At 44.2% G+C, this 21,152-nt stretch overlaps 1 protein-coding gene across 2 annotated transcripts in view; it reads right to left on the reverse strand.

Moving 5' to 3' along the window:
• Nucleotides 1–21,152, reverse strand: part of LOC143805899 (cytochrome P450 2C8-like) — an 80,360-nt gene that overhangs the window by 52,772 nt on the left and 6,436 nt on the right. For both annotated transcript variants that reach the window (XM_077285651.1, XM_077285650.1), the window contains exon 2: nt 17,777–17,939. In XM_077285651.1, coding sequence (XP_077141766.1) covers nt 17,777–17,939 — 163 coding nt within the window. The remainder of the gene's footprint in view (nt 1–17,776; nt 17,940–21,152) is intronic.

Genomic DNA, 21,152 nt, shown 5'->3' on the forward strand with positions numbered 1-21,152 from the left:
AATTAAGTATCTCACAATGTACAAAAATACATTTCTGACATTTGTGGAGAATTGTCCTGCAGAAGAACCATGATGTTCCTGAAAGATACAGACTTTGTTCTGTGCCTCTGCTTGTTTTCTAAAACCTGGCAGCAGGTTTGGGAGTTGATTTTAAGTCCATCTTCAATCTGTAACCATCCAGTTAGCTCATCTTTAATAATTTCAGCACATAAATGTCCCCCACCTATATCTTGCTATTGTCTGAGTGGAAGTGGAGGTCTGTTCCCATTACTGATCCAGGCACAGGTTCTTCAAAATTATGCACACCTTCATAAAGGGTGTTGTATCCTTAGACTCCATCCCCCTTCATTACACAAATACAAGTCACCTGATCTGCTTCATCCAAAATGCAAAACTTGCTGTAGTTGTAAAATCTATATAAAAATGATGACATGGTCAGAATAAACCCTTGCATAATAATTCTGCCCACTATCATCACCTTCACCAATCAAGTATTGTAGATAATACACTGCTCAAAAAAATAAAGGCTACACTTAACCAACAGAATATAACTCCAAGTACATCAAACTCTCGTGAAATAAAACTGTCCACTTAGGAAACAACACTGATTGACAATCAATTTCGCATGCTGTTGTGCAAATGGAATAGACAACAGATGGAAATTATTGGAAATTATCAAGACACACTCAATAAAGGAGTGGTTCTGCAGGTGGGGACGACAGACCACATCTCAGTACCAATGCTTTCTGGCTGATGTTTTGGTCACTTTTGAATGTTGGTTGTGCTTTCACACTCGTGGTAGCATGAGACGGACTCTACAACCCACACAAGTGGCTCAGGTAGTGCAGCTCATCCAGGAGGGCACATCATTGCAACCTGTAGCAAGAGGGTTTGCTGTGTCTGTCAGCGTAGTGTCCAGAGGCTGGAGGAGCTAGCAGGAGATGTGGAGGGGGTTGTAGGAGGGCAACAACCCAGCAGCAGGATCGCTACCTCAGCCTTTGTGCAAGGAGGAACAGGAGGAGCACTGCCAGAGCTCTGCAAAATGACCTCCAGCAGGCCACAAATGTGCATGTGTCTGCACAAGCAGTTAGAAACCGACTCCATGAGAATGGTCTGAGTGCCCGACGTCCACAGATGAGGGTTGTGCTCACAGCCCAACACCGTGCAGGATGATTGGCATTTGCCAAAGAACACCAGGATTGGCAAATTCACCACTGGCACCCTGTGCTCTTCACAGATGAAAGCAGGTTCATGCTGAGCACGTGTGACAGATGTGACAGAGTCTGAAGATGCTATGGAGAGCTATCTGCTGCCTGCAACATCCTTCAGCATGACCGGTTTGGCAGTGGGTCAGTAATGCTGTGGGGTGGCATTTCTTTGGAGGGCCGCACAGCCCTCCATGTGCTCACCAGAGGTAGCCTGACTGCCATTAGGTACCGAGATGAGATCCTCAGACCCCTTGTGAGATCATATGCTGGTACGGTTGGCCCTGGGCTCCTCCTATTTCAGAACAATGCCAAACCTCATGTGGCTGGAGTGAGTCAGCAGTTCCTGCAAGATGAAGGCATTGAAGCTATGGACTGGCCCACCCATTCCCCAGACCTGAATCCGATTGAACACATCTGGGACATCATGTCTCGCACCATCCACCAGCGTCACTTTGCACCACAGACTGTCCAGGAGTTGGCGGATGCTTTAGTCCAGGTCTGGGAGGAGATCCCTCAGGAGACCATCCGCCGCCTCATCAGGAGCATGCCCAGGCATTATAGGGAGGTCATACAGGCACATGGAGGCAACACACACACAACTGAACATCATTTCCTTGTCTTGAGACACTTCCACTGAAGTTGGATCAGCCTGTAATTTGATTTTCCACTTTGATTTTGAGCATCATTCCAACTCCATACCTTCTCCATGGGATATTAGTTGTGATTTACATTGATAATTTTTATGTTTTATTGTTCTCAACACATTCAACTATGTAATGAATAAAGATTTGCAACAGAAATATTTCATTCAGTGATATGTAGGATGTGGTATTTTAGTGTTCCCTTTATTTTTTTTGAGCAGTGTACTATAATTATATGGTTTACATGTAGTGATGTTGAATATTTTATATTAACCCCTTTACCCCCGAGGGTGGTTTGCATGTTAATGACCGGGCCATTTTTTACAATTCTGACCACTGTCCCTTTATAAGGTAATAACTCTGGAATGCTTGCATGAATCCCAGTGTTTCTGACATTATTTTCTAGTGACATATTGTAATTCATGATAGTGGTAATATTTATTTGATATGACTTATGTTTATTTGTGAAAAAAACTGAAATTTGGCGAAAATTTCACAATTTTCCAACTTTGCATTTTCATGCCCTTAAATCAGAGAGATATGTCATACAAAATACTTAATAAGTAACATTTCCCACATGTTTACTTAACATCAGCACAATTTTGGAAACAACATTTTTTTTTATTAGGAAGTTATAAAGGTTAAAAGTTAAACAGATATTTCTCATTTTGACAACACCATTTTTTGTGGGGACCACATCACATTTGAAGTCACTTTGAGGGGTCTATATGATAGAAAATACCCAATATTGACACCATTCTAAAAACTGCATCCCTCAAGGTGCTGAACATCACATTCAAGAAGTTTATTAACCCTTCAGGATCTTCACAGGAATTTTTGGAATGTTTAAAAAAAAATGAACATTTAAATTTTTTTCACAAAACATTTACTTCTGATCCAATTTGTTTTATTTACCAAAAGTAACAGGAGAAATTGGACCCCAAAGTTGTTGTACAATTTGTTTTGAATACCATACGATATACCATTTATGCAGGTGAACCACTTTTTGGGCGCATGGCAGAGCTTGGAATTGAAGGAGCGCCGTTTGAGTTTTCAAGGCAAAATTGGCTGGAATTGAGATTGGACGCTATGTTGCGTTTGGAGAGCCCCTGATGTGCCTAAACAGTGGAAAGCCCCCAAATGACATCATTTTGGAAACTAGACCCTCTAAGGAACTTATCTAGATGTGTGGTGAGCACTTTGAACCCCCAAGTGCTTCACAGAAGTTTATAACGTACAGCCGTAAAAATAAAAAATCTTAATTTTTTACAAAAATTAACTTTTTGCCCCCAATTTTTTATTTTCACAAAGGTAACAGGAGAAATTGGATTCCAAAAGTTGTTCAATTTGTCCTGAGTACGCCAATACCCTATATGTGGGGGTAAGTCACTAGGCGCACAGCAGAGCTTGGAAGGGAAGGAGCACCATTTGATTTTTTCAACTCAGAATTGGCTGGAATTGTGATCGCACGCCATGCCACATTTGGAGATCCCCTGATGTGCCTAAACAGTGGAAACCCCCTAATTCTAACTCCAACCCTAACCCCAACACACCCCTAAACCTAATCCCTACCCTAACCATAACCCTAACCACAAACCTAACCCTAACACACCCCTAACCCTAATCCCAATCGTAATCCCAACCCTAACCCTAATTCAAACCCTAACCCTAACTTTAGCCCCAACCCTAACCCTAACTTTAGTCCCAACCCTAACCCTAACTTTAGCCCCAACCCTAACTTTAACCCTAACTTTAGCTCCAACCCTAACCCTAACTTTAGCCCCTACCCTAACCCTAACTTTAGGCTCAACCCTAACCCTAACCCTAATGGGAAAATGGAAATAAATAACTTTTTATTTTATTATTTTTCCCTAACTAAGGGGGTGATAAAGAGGGGTTTGATTTACTATTTATAGCTGATTTTTATGTTTGGCAGCTGTCACACACTAAAAGATGTGTTTTATTGCAAAAAATAGTTTTTCATCACCACATTTTGAGGGCTATAATTTTTCCATATTTTGGCCCACAGAGTCATGTGTGGTTGAGTTTTTTGTGGGACGAGTTGACGTTTTTATTGGTACCATTTTAGGGCACATGAAATTTTTTGATCGCTTTTTATTATGATTTTTGGGAAGCAGAATGAACAAAAACCAGCAATTCATGAATTTCTTTTGGAGGGGCGTTTTTACCGTTTCGTGTGTGGTAAAATTGATAAAGCAGTTCTATTCTTTGGGTTAGTACTATTACAGCGATACCTCATTTATATCATTTTTTTATGTTTTGGCGCTTTTATACAATAAAAACTATTTTATAGAAAAATAATTATTTTTGCGTCATTTTACTCTGAGAGCTATAACTTTTTTAATTTTTCGATGATGATGTTGTATTGTAGCTCGATTTTTGCGGGACAAGATGTCGTTTTCACCGGTAACATGTTTATTTATATCTGGATTTTTGATCGAGTGTTATTCCACTTGTTGTTCGGCGGTATGATGATAAAACATTGTTTTTGTGCCTTTTTTTGTTTTTTATTGGGTTCACTAAAGGGGTTAACTAGTGGGACAGCTTTACAGGTTGGGTCATTACAGTCACGGCGATACTAAATGTGTGTACTTTTATTGTTTTTTTTATTTGCATAAAGAAATATATTTATTGGAAATTTTTTTCTCTATTTAGGAATTTGAAAAAAAATATTTTTACACATGCTAATATTTTTTTTAATTTTTTTACATTGTCCCAGGATGGGACATCACTAGGGTTGAGCGAAACGGGTCGATCATTTTCAAAAGTCGCCGACTTTTGGCTAAGTCGGCGTCTCATGAAACCCGATCCGACCCCTGTGCTTGTCGGCCATGCGGTACGCGACTTTCGCGCCAAAGTCGCGTTTCAATGACGCGAAAAGCGCCATTTCTCAGCCAATGAAGGTGAACGCAGAGTGTGGGCAGCGTGATGACATAGATCCTGGTCCCCACCATCTTAGAGAAGGGCATTGCAGTGATTGGCTTGCTGTCTGCGGCGTCACAGGGGCTATAAAGGGGCGTTCCCGCCGACCGCCATCTTACTGCTGCTGATCTGAGCTTAGGGACAGGTTGCTGCCGCTTCGTCAGAAGCAGGGAGAGCGTTAGGCAGGGTCCACTAACCACCAAACCGCTTGTGCTGCAGCGATTTCCACTGTCCAACACCACCTTCGGTGTGCAGGAACAGTGGAAGCTATTTTTTTTTTTTTTTCCCCTCAGCGCTGTAGCTCATTGGGCTGCCCTAGAAGGCTCCGTGATAGCTGTATTGCTGTGTGTACGCCACTGTGGAAACCAACTGCTTTTTTCAAAGCACATATCCTCTTGTTCCTTCCTTTCTGCACAGCTATCTTTTTTGTTTGTCCACACTTTTTATTTAATTTGTGCATCAGTCCACTCCTATTGCTGCCTGCCATACCTGGCTTACATTACTGCAGGGAGATAGTAATTGTAGGACAGTTTTTTTTTTTTTTTGTTTTTTTTTTGTGGGAGATTAAGATTGGCATTTCTGCTACAGTGCCATCCCTGTGTGTGCCATCTCTCACTGAGTGGGCCATAGAAAGCCTATTGATTTTTTCCGTGATTTGTGTTCTAAAATCTACCTCAACACAGAAACACTACATCAATCAGTGGGAGAAAAATATTGGCCTCAGTCAGGGCTTGTGTGCCACTGCTGTGTGTGCGCTATCATTCAGTGGGCTATAGCAAGCCTATATTTTTTTTTTTTTTTTTTTTTTTTAATATTATTTGGTTTCAAAAGTCTCCCTGAAAAAAAAAAAAAACCTAAAAAAACAGTGGGAGAGTAATATTGCCCTTTCAGCTTGTGTGCCAGTCTTGACTCCTGGGTGTGCCACCTCTCTCCCTCTCATTCAGTGGGCCATAGAAAGCCTATTTATTTTTTTTTTTAAATATTATTGGGTTTCTAAAGTCTCCCTGAAAAAAACAAAAAATACATAAAAAAACAGTGGGAGAGTAATATTGCCCTTTCAGCTTGTGTGCCAGTCTTGACTCCTGGGTGTGCCACCTCTCTCCCTTTCATTCAGTGGGCCATAGAAAGCCTATTTTTTTTTTTTTAATATTATTTGGTTTCTAATTCTCCCTGAAAAAAAAAAAAAAACCTAAAAAAACAGTGGGAGAGTAATATTGCCCTTTCAGCTTGTGTGCCAGTCTTGACTCCTGGGTGTGCCACCTCTCTCCCTCTCATTCAGTGGGCCATAGAAAGCCTATTTATTTTTTTTTTTAAATATTATTGGGTTTCTAAAGTCTCCCTGAAAAAACAAAAAATACATAAAAAAACAGTGGGAGAGTAATATTGCCCTTTCAGCTTGTGTGCCAGTCTTGACTCCTGGGTGTGCCACCTCTCTCCCTTTCATTCAGTGGGCCATAGAAAGCCTATTTATTTTTTCCGTGATTTGTGTTCTAAATTCTACCTCAACACAAAAACACTACATCAATCAGTGGGAGAAAAATATTGGCCTCAGTAAGGGCTTGTGTGCCACTGCTGTGTGTGCTATCTCTCATTCAGTGGGCTATAGCAAGCCTATTTTTTTTTTTTTTTTTTTTTTTTTAATATTATTTGGTTTCTAAAGTCTCCCTGAAAAAAAAAAAAAACCTAAAAAAACAGTGGGAGAGTAATATTGCCCTTTCAGCTTGTGTGCCAGTCTTGACTCCTGGGTGTGCCACCTCTCTCCCTCTCATTCAGTGGGCCATAGAAAGCCTATTTATTTTTTTTTTTAAATATTATTGGGTTTCTAAAGTCTCCCTGAAAAAAACAAAAAATACATAAAAAAACAGTGGGAGAGTAATATTGCCCTTTCAGCTTGTGTGCCAGTCTTGACTCCTGGGTGTGCCACCTCTCTCCCTCTCATTCAGTGGGCCATAGAAAGCCTATTTATTTTTTTTTTTAAATATTATTGGGTTTCTAAAGTCTCCCTGAAAAAAACAAAAAATACATAAAAAAACAGTGGGAGAGTAATATTGCCCTTTCAGCTTGTGTGCCAGTCTTGACTCCTGGGTGTGCCACCTCTCTCCCTTTCATTCAGTGGGCCATAGAAAGCCTATTTATTTTTTCCGTGATTTGTGTTCTAAATTCTACCTCAACACAAAAACACTACATCAATCAGTGGGAGAAAAATATTGGCCTCAGTAAGGGCTTGTGTGCCACTGCTGTGTGTGCTATCTCTCATTCAGTGGGCTATAGCAAGCCTATTTTTTTTTTTTTTTTTTTTTTTTTTAATATTATTTGGTTTCTAAAGTCTCCCTGAAAAAAAAAAAAAACCTAAAAAAACAGTGGGAGAGTAATATTGCCCTTTCAGCTTGTGTGCCAGTCTTGACTCCTGGGTGTGCCACCTCTCTCCCTCTCATTCAGTGGGCCATAGAAAGCCTATTTATTTTTTTTTTTAAATATTATTGGGTTTCTAAAGTCTCCCTGAAAAAAACAAAAAATACATAAAAAAACAGTGGGAGAGTAATATTGCCCTTTCAGCTTGTGTGCCAGTCTTGACTCCTGGGTGTGCCACCTCTCTCCCTCTCATTCAGTGGGCCATAGAAAGCCTATTTATTTTTTTTTTTAAATATTATTGGGTTTCTAAAGTCTCCCTGAAAAAAACAAAAAATACATAAAAAAACAGTGGGAGAGTAATATTGCCCTTTCAGCTTGTGTGCCAGTCTTGACTCCTGGGTGTGCCACCTCTCTCCCTTTCATTCAGTGGGCCATAGAAAGCCTATTTTTTTTTTTTTAATATTATTTGGTTTCTAATTCTCCCTGAAAAAAAAAAAAAAACCTAAAAAAACAGTGGGAGAGTAATATTGCCCTTTCAGCTTGTGTGCCAGTCTTGACTCCTGGGTGTGCCACCTCTCTCCCTCTCATTCAGTGGGCCATAGAAAGCCTATTTATTTTTTTTTTTTAATATTATTGGGTTTCTAAAGTCTCCCTGAAAAAACAAAAAATACATAAAAAAACAGTGGGAGAGTAATATTGCCCTTTCAGCTTGTGTGCCAGTCTTGACTCCTGGGTGTGCCACCTCTCTCCCTTTCATTCAGTGGGCCATAGAAAGCCTATTTATTTTTTCCGTGATTTGTGTTCTAAATTCTACCTCAACACAAAAACACTACATCAATCAGTGGGAGAAAAATATTGGCCTCAGTAAGGGCTTGTGTGCCACTGCTGTGTGTGCTATCTCTCATTCAGTGGGCTATAGCAAGCCTATTTTTTTTTTTTTTTTTTTTTTTTTTAATATTATTTGGTTTCTAATTCTCCCTGAAAAAAAAAAAAAAACCTAAAAAAACAGTGGGAGAGTAATATTGCCCTTTCAGCTTGTGTGCCAGTCTTGACTCCTGGGTGTGCCACCTCTCTCCCTCTCATTCAGTGGGCCATAGAAAGCCTATTTATTTTTTTTTTAAAATATTATTGGGTTTCTAAAGTCTCCCTGAAAAAACAAAAAATACATAAAAAAACAGTGGGAGAGTAATATTGCCCTTTCAGCTTGTGTGCCAGTCTTGACTCCTGGGTGTGCCACCTCTCTCCCTTTCATTCAGTGGGCCATAGAAAGCCTATTTTTTTTTTTTTTAATATTATTTGGTTTCTAATTCTCCCTGAAAAAAAAAAAAAAACCTAAAAAAACAGTGGGAGAGTAATATTGCCCTTTCAGCTTGTGTGCCAGTCTTGACTCCTGGGTGTGCCACCTCTCTCCCTTTCATTCAGTGGGCCATAGAAAGCCTTTTTTTTTTTTGGTTTTTTTAATATTATTTGGTTTCTAAAGTCTCCCTGAAAAAAACAAAAAAAACATAAAAAACAGTGGGAGAGTAATATTGCCCTTTCAGCTTGTGCGCCAGTCTTGACTCCTGGTTGTGCCACCTCTCTCTCTCTAATTGTGGGCCATAGAAAGCCTTTTTTTTTTTTTTTTTAATATTATTTGGTTTCTAAAGTCTCCCTGAGAAAAAAAAATAAATAAATTAGGTGGGAGATTAATATTGACATTAGTGCTTGAGTGACAGTCCTGCGTGTGTGTCATCTCTGTGATTTTGTGCCACAGAAAACAGAGTGTGTAACATTGTGCCTGATTTTCCTTGTGGTCTCACCAACCTGTTAAGGGATATTGAAATCATACTGAAGTTATAGCTCACCGTGTAAGTTGTTTGATAGCAACAAATAAAGTTACTTTGGTTAAGATTTTAAAACAATGAGGAAGTCTGGTGCAAGAGGTCGTCGTGGGCGTTCATTGTCAGCTGGTAATGATGGTAGTGGTAGTGGAGCATCAGGTGGTCGTGGGGATAAAAATATTCCACCTAAGTCTGGAGCTGTGGAGCCAGTTTCGTCGTCAGGCTACACAAGGCCTCGAACGCTCTCTTTTCTGGGAGTAGGAAAACCGCTTTTAAAGGCGGAGCAGCAACAGCAAGTTTTGGCTTACATTGCAGACTCAGCCTCTAGCTCTTTTGCCTCCTCTTCCGAAACTGGTAAATGTAAAAGCAGCGCGTCGCTTGTGGATGTTCACGGTCAGGGACAAGTCGCTTCCTTGTCCTCCTCAGCAAAAACTACAACAAGAGAGAAGGATGCAGCAGGCGACACAACGGGTCACTCCATGGAGCTCTTTACACATACCGTCCCTGGCTTAGAAAGTGAAACATTTAACAGGCCATGCCCATTACAAGTATATTCTGACATGGAGTGCACTGATGCACAGCCACAGCCAGAGTACTATGCTGCTCCTTTGACTCAGACCACCACATTGCCCTCTCAGGGTACAGATCCACAATCAGACCCTGATGAGACTATGTTGCCCCGCCACGAACGCTATACCACCGACCGACACAGTGACACAGACGAAGTTGCACACGAGCTCGAAGAGGAGGTAATAGATGACCCAGTTATTGACCCCGATTGGCAGCCATTGGGGGAACAGGGTGCAGGCGGCAGTAGTTCAGAAGCGGAGGTGGAGGAGGGGCCGCAGCAGGCATCAACATCGCAACAGGTTCCATCTGCCGGGCCCGTATCTGGACCAAAACGCGTGTCAAAGCCAAAACCTGTTGGAGCACAGCGTTGCCATCCGGTTAAAGCTCAGTCTGCAATCCCTGAAAAGGGATCAGAGTCTAGGAAGAGTGCAGTCTGGCATTTTTTTAAACAACATCCAACTGATCAGCGCAAAGTCATCTGTCAAAAATGTTCAACTAGCTTAAGCAGAGGTCAGAATCTGAAAAGTCTAAATACTAGTTGCATGCATAGACACTTAACCACCATGCATTCTCAAGCCTGGACTAACTACCAAACGTCCCTCAAGGTTGTAGCACCCTCGGCCAATGAAGCTAGTCAGCAACGCAACATCCCTTCCGTCACTGTAAGGCCACCATTTTCCGCACCACCGGCAGTATCTGTGCAGGTTTCTTTGCCAGCCAAAAGCAGTCAGGGTCAGGGAATCACCAGTTTTGTAGGAGGAAATATTGCATGTAGGGCACCGGCGGAAACAATACCGTCTCCAACCGTCTCTCAGTCTGCCATGTCCACCGGCACACCCGAAAGTTCCACGATCTACAGCTCTCCAGTCCAGCTCACCCTACATGAGACTCTGGTTAGAAAAAGGAAGTACTTATCCTCGCATCCGCGTACACAGGGTTTTAACGCCCACATAGCTAGACTAATCTCGTTAGAGATGATGCCCTACCGGTTAGTTGAAAGCGAAGCTTTCAAAGCCCTGATGGAGTACGCTGAACCACGATACGAGCTACCCAGTCGACACTTTTTTTCCAGAAAAGCCATCCCAGCCCTGCACCAGCATGTTAAACAGCGCATCGTCCATGCACTCAGGCAATCTGTGAGTACAAAGGTGCACCTGACTACAGATGCATGGACCAGTAGGCATGGCCAGGGACGTTATGTGTCCATCACGGCACACTGGGTGAATGTGGTGGATGCAGGGTCCACAGGCGACATCAATTTAGGGACAGTTGTGCCTAGCCCACGGTCTAGGAAACAGTTGGCTGTAGGCGTTCGCACCCCCTCCTCCTCCTCCTCGTCCTCCTGCAGAAGCTACAGCTCTTCCACAGAACGCAGTCGGCCAACCACTCCATCGGCAGATGACACTGTTGCACACCAGTTGTCCCATTATGGGCCAGCTACTGCCAAGCGTCAGCAGGCTGTATTGGCTATGAAGTGTTTGGGCGACAACAGACACACCGCGGAAGTTCTGTCCGAGTTCTTGCAACAAGAAACGCAGTCGTGGCTGGGCACAGTAGATCTTGAGGCAGGCAAGGTAGTGAGTGATAACGGAAGGAATTTCATGGCTGCCATCTCCCTTTCCCAACTGAAACACATTCCTTGCCTGGCTCACACCTTAAACCTGGTGGTGCAGTGCTTATTGAAAACTTATCCTGGGTTCTCCGACCTGCTCCTCAAAGTGCGTGCACTTTGCTCACATATCCGACGTTCGCCTGTACACGCCAGCCGTATGCAGACCTATCAGCGGTCTTTGAACCTTCCCCAGCATCGCCTAATCATAGACGTTGCAACAAGGTGGAACTCAACACTGCACATGCTTCAGAGACTGTGCGAACAGAGGCGTGCTGTTATTTATTTGTGGGAGGATACACGGGCAGGCAGTAGGATGGCAGACATGGAGTTGTCAGGTGTGCAGTGGTCGAAGATACAAGACATGTGTCAAGTCCTTCAGTGTTTTGAGGAATGCACACGGCTGGTTAGTGCAGACAACGCCGTAATAAGCATGAGCATCCCCCTAATGCGTCTGCTGATGCAAAGTTTGACGCACATAAAGGAGCAGGCGTCTGCACCAGAGGAAGAGGGAAGCCTTGATGACAGTCAGCCATTGTCTGGTCAGGGCAGTGTACAGGACGAGGTAGCGGGCGAAGAGGAGGTGGAGGACGAGGAGGATGATGGGGATGAGTATATTTTTAATGCGGAAACTTTCACGGGGGCACAGGAAATTGGTTGCGTGTCACGGCCGGGTTCTGGTTTTTTGAGGGACACAAGTGACGTAGATTTGCCTGCAACTGCCCCTCAACCAATCACAACCGGAGATTTGACAAGTGGAACTTTGGCCCACATGGCGGATTATGCCTTACGTATCCTACAAAGGGACACACGCATTACGAAAATGATGAACGATGACGATTACTGGTTGGCCTGCCTCCTTGATCCACGCTATAAAGGCAAATTGCAAAATGTTATGCCACATGAGAACTTGGAACTAATATTAGCAACCAAACAATCAACTCTTGTTGACCGTTTGCTTCAGGCATTCCCAGCACACAGCGCACGTGATCGTTCTCACACGAGCTCCAGGGGGCAGCAGACTAGGAGTGTTAGGGGTGCACACATCAGAAGTGGCGTTGGACAGAGGGGTTTTCTGACCAGGTTGTGGAGTGATTTTGCTATGACCGCAGACAGGACAGGTACTGCTGCATCAATTGAAAGTGACAGGAGACAACATTTGTCCAGTATGGTTACTAACTATTTTTCATCCCTTATCGATGTTCTCCCTCAACCGTCATTCCCATTTGATTACTGGGCCTCCAAATTAGACACCTGGCCAGAATTGGCAGAATATGCATTGCAGGAGCTTGCTTGCCCGGCAGCAAGTGTCCTATCAGAAAGAGTATTCAGTGCTGCAGGGTCAATATTAACCGAAAAAAGGACTCGTCTGGCTACCCAAAATGTTGACGATCTAACATTCATTAAAATGAACCACAACTGGATTTCAAAATCTTTTGCCCCACCTTGCCCGGCCGACACCTAGCTTTCCTATGAAAAGCTCTTGCCTGTGAATTACTTTTCTAATGTCTAATTTGCTGCTGCAGATTGTACAGCATACGACATGTTTACACCTCCCTAAATGGCCAAACTCCCCACACGGGGCCGTGGTATCGCGACTTGGCGCAAGCACCCGTGAGACTGCTGTTTGTCTGAAGAGGTGGGTGTGCTCGCTTTTGGTTGACGGCATTGCTACTGGGTCCCTCATAGTACAATGTAGTGTCTCTGGCGGTGGTGGTGCGCACCCAACGTCAGACACACCGTTGTAACATGAGTGGCCCTGGGGCGGTCCCGCCGGCCTCAAGAGAGTTCCCCCCTACCCCAGCTCAAACTGGGCTGTACTACGTGCAAAATTATGTCGCACAGCTCCACCAATCTTTAGTCTATTCGCTGACATCATTCAATGTCTGGCACTGACAATACAAATTTGTAGACATCTATGATGCAACTTAAAGTAGTCTGTGTCTGTGTCCTATATTGGCACCATTAAATAGTTACTGCCAAATTACTATGTCAGAAACACAGCAGATGAGCCCACCCCTGTACCTAAGTATGCCATCTTTTTTTTTGTTTTGGTTGTTTTGCGAGACATTAACATCTATTTATATTTTGGGAGTACTGGGACAGACACTCCTTGCACTACTCCTCCACTCAGCACCAAGCTGCCTGCCCGTGTATCCATGTAACCGCTGTAAAACTGCCATGAGCCTATTGTTTGTTATTTTAGGCCTTTGATAGCCTGTCTGCGGTCCCTACTCCTCCACTGACCACCAAGCTGCCTGCCCGTGTATCCATGTAACCGCTGTAAAACTGCCATGAGCCTATTGTTTGTTATTTTAGGCCTTTGAAGCCTTTCTGCGCTCCCTCCTTCCACTAGTCCTCCACTGACCAGACCACTGCTGCCCGTGTACCCCTGGAACCAATTTTAAAGTGCCTACAGCCAGCCCATTTTATTGTGTTAGGCCTTCGAAGCCTGTCTGCGGTCCATACTTCCACTAGTCCTCCACTGACCAGACCACTGCTGCCCGTGTACCCCTGGAACCAATTTTAAAGTGCCTACAGCCAGCCCATTTTATTGTGTTAGGCCTTCGAAGCCTGTCTGCGGTCCATACTTCCACTAGGCCTCCACTGACCAGACCACTGCTGCCCGTGTACCCCTGGAACCAATTTTAAAGTGCCTACAGCCAGCCCATTTTATTGTGTTAGGCCTTCGAAGCCTGTCTGCGGTCCCTCCTTCCACTAGGCCTCCACTGACCAGACCACTGCTGCCCGTGTACCCCTGGAACCAATTTTAAAGTGCCTACAGCCAGCCCATTTTATTGTGTTAGGCCTTCGAAGCCTGTCTGCGGTCCCTCCTTCCACTAGGCCTCCACTGACCAGACCACTGCTGCCCGTGTACCCCTGGAACCAATTTTAAAGTGCCTACAGCCAGCCCATTTTATTGTGTTAGGCCTTCGAAGCCTGTCTGCGGTCCATACTTCCACTAGGCCTCCACTGACCAGACCACTGCTGCCCGTGTACCCCTGGAACCAATTTTAAAGTGCCTACAGCCAGCCCATTTTATTGTGTTAGGCCTTCGAAGCCTGTCTGCGGTCCATACTTCCACTAGGCCTCCACTGACCAGACCACTGCTGCCCGTGTACCCCTGGAACCAATTTTAAAGTGCCTACAGCCAGCCCATTTTATTGTGTTAGGCCTTCGAAGCCTGTCTGCGGTCCATACTTCCACTAGTCCTCCACTGACCAGACCACTGCTGCCCGTGTACCCCTGGAACCAATTTTAAAGTGCCTACAGCCAGCCCATTTTATTGTGTTAGGCCTTCGAAGCCTGTCTGCGGTCCATACTTTAAATACTCCTCCACTCACCACCAAGCTGCCTGCCCGTGTATCCATGTAACCGCTGTAAAACTGCCATGAGCCTATTGTTTGTTATGTTAGGCCTTTGATAGCCTGTCTGCGGTCCTTACTTTAAATACTCCTCCACTCACCACCTAGCTGCCTGTGTATCCATGTAACCGATGTAAAACTGCCATGACTGCCTACTGTTTGTTATTTTAGGCCTTTGATAGCCTGTCTGCGGCCCCTACTTGCAATACTCCTCCACTGACCACAATGCTGCCTGGAGTGCCTGCCTGTGTATCCATGTAACCGATGTAAAACTGCCATGACTGCCTACTGTTTGTTATTTTAGGCCTTTGATAGCCTGTCTGCGGCCCCTACTTGCAATACTCCTCCACTGAGCACAATGCTGCCTGGAGTGCCTGCCTGTGTATCCATGTAACCGATGTAAAACTGCCATGACTGCCTACTGTTTGTTATTTTAGGCCTTTGATAGCCTGTCTGCAGCCCCTACTTGCAATACTCCTCCACTGACCACACCAATGCTGCCCGTGTACCCCTGGAACCTATTTAAAAGTTCATAGAGCCTAGTTATATATTTTATTTACTATTAATAAGGCCATGATGGACTACGCTGTACCACGCTACAAGCTAACCAGTCGACACTTCTTTTGCGAGAAAAGCCATCCCAACCCTCCACCAGCATGTAGAAGACCGCATTGTCCATGCACTCTGGCAATCTGTGAGTACAAAGGTGCACCTGACAACAGACGCATGGACCTGTAGGCATGGCCACGGAAGATTACGTGTCCATTACGGCGCAATGGGTTAATGTGGTGGATGCATGGTCCACAGGGGACAGCCTACTAAGTCTGTCTGCAGTCCCTAATTCAAATTGTCCTCCACTGTCTAAATCGGAACTTCCACCTTCTGGCTTTCGGCCTATAGTATCAGAAATTAAACTGCATTTGGCCTTCAACTTTGGTTAGGGCCTACTAACGGCTTCTGCCCCTCCCTGGTGTTGTCCTCAACTAAATAAAGCTGAGCTTCAACCTTCCGGCTCTCATTAAGTGGTTTTAAAAAAAAAAAAATTGGTGGTTAGGGCCTACTAACGGCTTCTGCCCCTCCCTGGTGTTGTCCTCAACTAAATAAAGCTGAGCTTCAACCTTCCGGCTCTCATTATGTGGTTTAAAAAAAAAAAATGGTGGTTAGGGCCTACTAACGGCTTCTGCCCCTCCCTGGTGTTGTCCTCAACTAAATAAAGCTGAGCTTCAACCTTCCGGCTCTCATTAAGTGGTTTTAAAAAAAAAATGGTGGTTAGGGCCTACTAACGGCTTCTGCCCCTCCCTGGTGTTGTCCTCAACTAAATAAAGCTGAGCTTCAACCTTCCGGCTCTCATTAAGTGGTTTTTAAAAAAAAATGGTGGTTAGGGCCTACTAACGGCTTCTGCCCCTCCCTGGTGTTGTCCTCAACTAAATAAAGCTGAGCTTCAACCTTCCGGCTCTCATTAAGTGGTTTTAAAAAAAAAAAAAATGGTGGTTAGGGCCTACTAACGGCTTCTGCCCCTCCCTGGTGTTGTCCTCAACTAAATAAAGCTGAGCTTCAACCTTCCGGCTCTCATTAAGTGGTTTTAAAAAAAAAAAAAATGGTGGTTAGGGCCTACTAACGGCTTCTGCCCCTCCCTGGTGTTGCCCTCAACTAAATAAAGCTGAGCTTCAACCTTCTGCTCCAAATTACCATTTTAAAAAATGCAATAGGCTTTTCCGGCCTACTAAAGGTGTCTGCCCCTCCCTGGTGTTGTCCTCAACTGAACAAAGCTGAGCTTCCACATTCTGGCTTTCGCCCTATACTATCAGATATTAAACTGCATTTGGCCTACTAGTGTGGTTAGGCCCTTGAAACAGTGTCTGCTGCTCTTGGGTTTGCTACTCCACTGAACAAAGCAATGCCGCCTGTTTAGTCCTGTTACCAATTTTGAACTGCATGTAGCCTACTTTATTCTTTGGCCCTATATCTGTTTCCTCCTCATCCTGCCCATTGCCCAGCCACTGCTAAATGAGTCTGCTGGTACATTGACCTAGACCACTACATTCCCCTTGTACTCTACACAGCCAGAATCTGACCCTGCTGAAAGTAAGGTTCCCCTTCCCGCATGTTATACCACCTTACACAGGGACAAAGAGGAAGGTGCAGATGAAAGTGCAGGTTCCTTCATCAGGTGGGGGGGCATACTCGTTGGCGACGTCACTGGCACAGGGCCCCTCAGAGTACGCAAAAGTGTCGCTGCTGGTGGGAGGCGCCCCCGCCATGCAAACACACCGCCGTACTTTGAGGGGCCCTGTGCCAGTGGCAATGCGAACGAGTGGGCCCCCCCTGCTTGCTCAGGATCACAGCACTTGCAACTTTTAAATACTTACCTTTCCCTGCAACACCGCCGTGACGTAGTCCGCATTTCCTGGGCCCACGAAAAACTTGAGCCAGCCCTACTCCCCCCACAACTTTCCCCCAATTCCTTATGCCCAACTATTATTATACAGTTAATTAAGATTGGCAAGCTTCAGAAACAAGAATGGATGTTTTTGGCATTAAAATGGGCACTGTAGGTGTTTTCCTGGCCTCCACTCACTGCCGACTATGCTTCCCCATTGACTTGCATTGGGTTTCGTGTTTCGGTCGATCCCCGACTTTTAGCGATAATCGGCCGACTGCACTCGACTCGACTCTGGACAAAATCGGGTTTCCCAAAACCCTACTCGATCTTAAAAAAATGAAAGTCGCTCAACCCTAGACATCACTATATAAAGTCAGATCGCTGATCTGACACTTTGCACTACACTGTATCTGATCAGCGATCTGACAGGAAGTGAAGGAGGCTTGCCGATGCCTGCTCTCAACAGGCACTGAGAGGCCACCTCCCTGCAGTACCCGGAAGGCCATCTTGGAGCTGGAGGTCTGAAAGGAGAACCTCAGGACAACGCGATCACATCGCATTGTTCTGAGGGAAGCACGCAGGGAGCCCCCTCCCTGCGCAATGCTTCTCTATGCCTCTGCCGGCACCAGAACACTGCGATCTTGCATCATCACAGTGTTCCGGGGGTTAAAGGGCCAGGTATCAGCTGTGAGAATCAGCTGACATCCGCCTGCTATCGGCAACATACCACCCGTGTGCGCGGACGATCGCCAATGATGTGCTATCCTGTCCATGGTCAGACGGGCCAGGGTACATGGATGGGATAGTACGTCAGATGGCAGAAAGGGGTTAATATCATGGCAAAGTATCATATTTTTGGTATTACACTAATTTACTTTAACTTACCAAAATCTTTAAAAAAAATCTCTCCTGTTCCTATGTCTCCCCTGTCACTAAATGCGTCGCTGCAGTCCACCAATGCTTCCTTCACGGCATCATACCCAATCAGTACTATGGTCCGATGGTTTGAAAAATAGATGGTATAGACAGGTCCATACGTCTCACTTAGCTAGAGAGAAATAAAAATCTTAAAATCTGGTGAATTTATCCTCCAAACAAGTAAGATATACTGTAGGCAAAAACTGTATATTTACTATCTGAAGCTGGTTTCACACTTGCATTGGGCACAGCTGAGGAGGGCTACGTTCATTTTACGCTGCGTGACGGCAACAAAATGCAACATGTTGCGTTCGATGCAGTTCGGTGCAGCGTCAAAACGATGCATGCGTAGGCATCCGCATACATTCGCATAGCCTGCATACCCAATGTTAAGGATAGGTACTCAGGACGCCTGCCGACATAGGCAGATATGAATGGAAGAGGTGCGGCAGTGGGCAGGGCTTAATGGAGGAACTACGCAGCCCTTCGCAACTCTGCCCAACGCAAGTGTGAAGCCAGCCTAAAAATGTAAAAAATGTTGAGATCCCTGAAGAAAAGATGTAATTGCTACACAGACGTATATAAATATTTAGAATTGAGAGTCCTCAGTGGTTGATACCTTTTAATGGCTACCTGGATACAGGAAAGATATATATCTTGGTACCGTGTTAGCCAGTGGATAGATATCAGTTAGCCATTAAAAGGTATCAACCACTGAGGACTCTCAATTCTAAATATTTTTCTATCCACTGGCTAACATGGTACAAAGATATATATCTTTACTGTACACAGACGTATACATTTTTGAGTTTATAGTAGGAATCCCATAGTAGCTACCAAATTTATTAGCTGGTGAGAAGAGTAGAATGAACAAAGAGCATCTCACTGGAGGAGCCAACATGTGCTTGGATTACATTTAGTCAATTAAGGGCAAAATGTAATACTTCATTTCTCCTGTGGAGGTGCTGAAGACACATTAAATTCTTGTTGCAGGGTTTTTTCACAGCTCACAGCTAAATGCTGATGGTACATAGTGGCAGGCATCCTTTATAATCAGCTTATTATACAGGATCCTAATAAAAGTATACTGTCCTAAGCGCTTTTAATTTTTGACAGTGAAACTAATGTTATAATGTATAGACAGATAGAATAGATAGATAGATAGATAGATAGATAGATAGATAGATAGATAGATAGATAGAATTCTTATCTTGCAGCATTTTTTCCACAACTGTCTGACACTTTTCACAGTACTTTGTGTGGGATTGTGCACTGACATTAACTTACAATTATCATCATATCTGCATAAACTGTTGGCACAGAACTATGGGTTTGCATACTATATATATATTTTCATGACTATGAAAATTGTACATTTACATTGAAGGCATTCTTATTCTTATTCTAGGTTCTTCAAAGTAGCCACCTTTTGCTTTGATGACTGCTTTGCACACTCTTGGCATTCTCTTGATGAGCTTCAAGAGGTAGTCACTGGGAATGGTCTGCCAACAATCTTCAAGGAGTTCTCAGAGATGCTTATCACTTGTTGGCCCTTTTGCCTTCACTCTGCGGTCCAGCTCACCCCAAACCATCTCGATTGGGTTCAGGTTTGGTGACTGTGGAGGCCAGGCCATCTGGCGTAGCACCCCATCACTCTCCTTCTTGGTCAAATAACTCTTACACAGCCTGGAGGTGTGTTTGGGGTCATTGTCCTGTTGAAAAATAAATTAGGGTCCAACTAAATGCAAACCGATTGGAATAGAATGCCGCTGCAAGATGCAGTGGTAGACATGCTGGTTCAGTATGCCTTCAATTTTGAATAAATCCCCAACAGTGTCACCAGCAAAGCACCCCCACACCATCACACCTCATCCTCCATGCTTCATGGTGGGAACCAGGCATGTAGAGTCCATCCATTCACCTTTTCTGTGTCACACAAAGACACCGTGGTTGGAACCAAAGATCTCAAATTTGGACTCATCAGACCAAAACACAGATTTACACTGGTCTAATGTCCATTCCTTGTATTCTTTAGCCCAAACAAGTCTCTTCTGCTTGTTGCCTATCCTTAGCAGTGGTTTCCTGGCAGCTATTTTACGATGAAGGCCTGTTGCACAAAGTCTCCTCTTAACAGTTGTTGTAGAGATGTATCTGCTGCTAGAACTCTGTGTGGCATTGACCTGGTCTCTAATCTGAGCTGCTGTTAACCTCTGATTTCTGAGGCTGGTGACTCGGATAAACATCCTCAGAAGCAGAGGTGACTCTTGGTCTTCCTTTCCTGGCGCGGTCCTCATGTGAGCCAGTTTCTTTGTAGCGCTTGATGGTTTTTGCCACTGCACTTGAGGACACTTTCAAAGTTTTCCCAATTTTTCGGACTGACCTTCATTTCTTAAAATAATGATTGCCACTCGTTTTTCTTTCCTTAGCTGCTTTTTCTTGCCATAATACAAATTCTAACAGTCTATTCAGTAGGTCTATCAGGTGTGTATCCAACAGACTTCTGCACAACACAACTGATGGTCCCAACCCCATTTATAAGGCAAGAAATCCCACTTATTAAACCCGACAGGGCACACCTGTGAAGTAAAAACCATTCCCAGTGATTACCTCTTGAAGCTCATCAAGAGAATGCCAAGAGTGTGCAAAGCAGTCATCAAAGCAAAAGGTGGCCACTTTGAAGAACCTAGAATATAAGACATAATTTCAGTTGTTTCACACTTTTTTGTTAAGTATATAATTCCACATGTGTTAATTCATAGTTTTGATGCCTTCAGTGTGAATGTACAATTTTCATAGTCATGAAAATACAGAAAAATCTTTAAATGAGAAGGTGTGTCCAAACTTTTGGTCTGTACTATATATATATATATAGAAAAAATTAAGAGACCACTGCAAAAATGTTCAGTTTATCAACCAATATGTCCAAAGTAATAAAAGGGGCACTTCTACATACAATACCATACAATTCCATATTTTACATAGTACTTATGGAAATATGAAGAGATCTCGAATGCAATTGCAGCGCCCCAGAGTCCTGGTCGTTGCAGTACTGTCACTCCGCCGCTAAGGGGAGTGATGGTATGTCTGATGGCACTAAAGGAGTTCACCTTACCAGGTATCACAGACACACATTACACTTCACACTCCGGCCACCAGGGGGAGTGGTTCTATCTAGTAGGCCACCCCTCACACTTTGGTAAAACTGGGGGGTTGGACAGGAAGTGGGGGAGAAAGTAGCTGGGAAGAGCTAGAGAGAGGGCCTGTCAGGGGTGGGATCCTGGCAGAGTCCTGGGAAAGGACAAGAAGCGAGGTTTATTGTGAAGAGTGAGAAATGGGAATACAG

The sequence above is a fragment of the Ranitomeya variabilis genome, chromosome 2 (genome assembly GCF_051348905.1).
Source record: "Ranitomeya variabilis isolate aRanVar5 chromosome 2, aRanVar5.hap1, whole genome shotgun sequence".
Lineage (NCBI taxonomy): Eukaryota > Metazoa > Chordata > Amphibia > Anura > Dendrobatidae > Ranitomeya > Ranitomeya variabilis.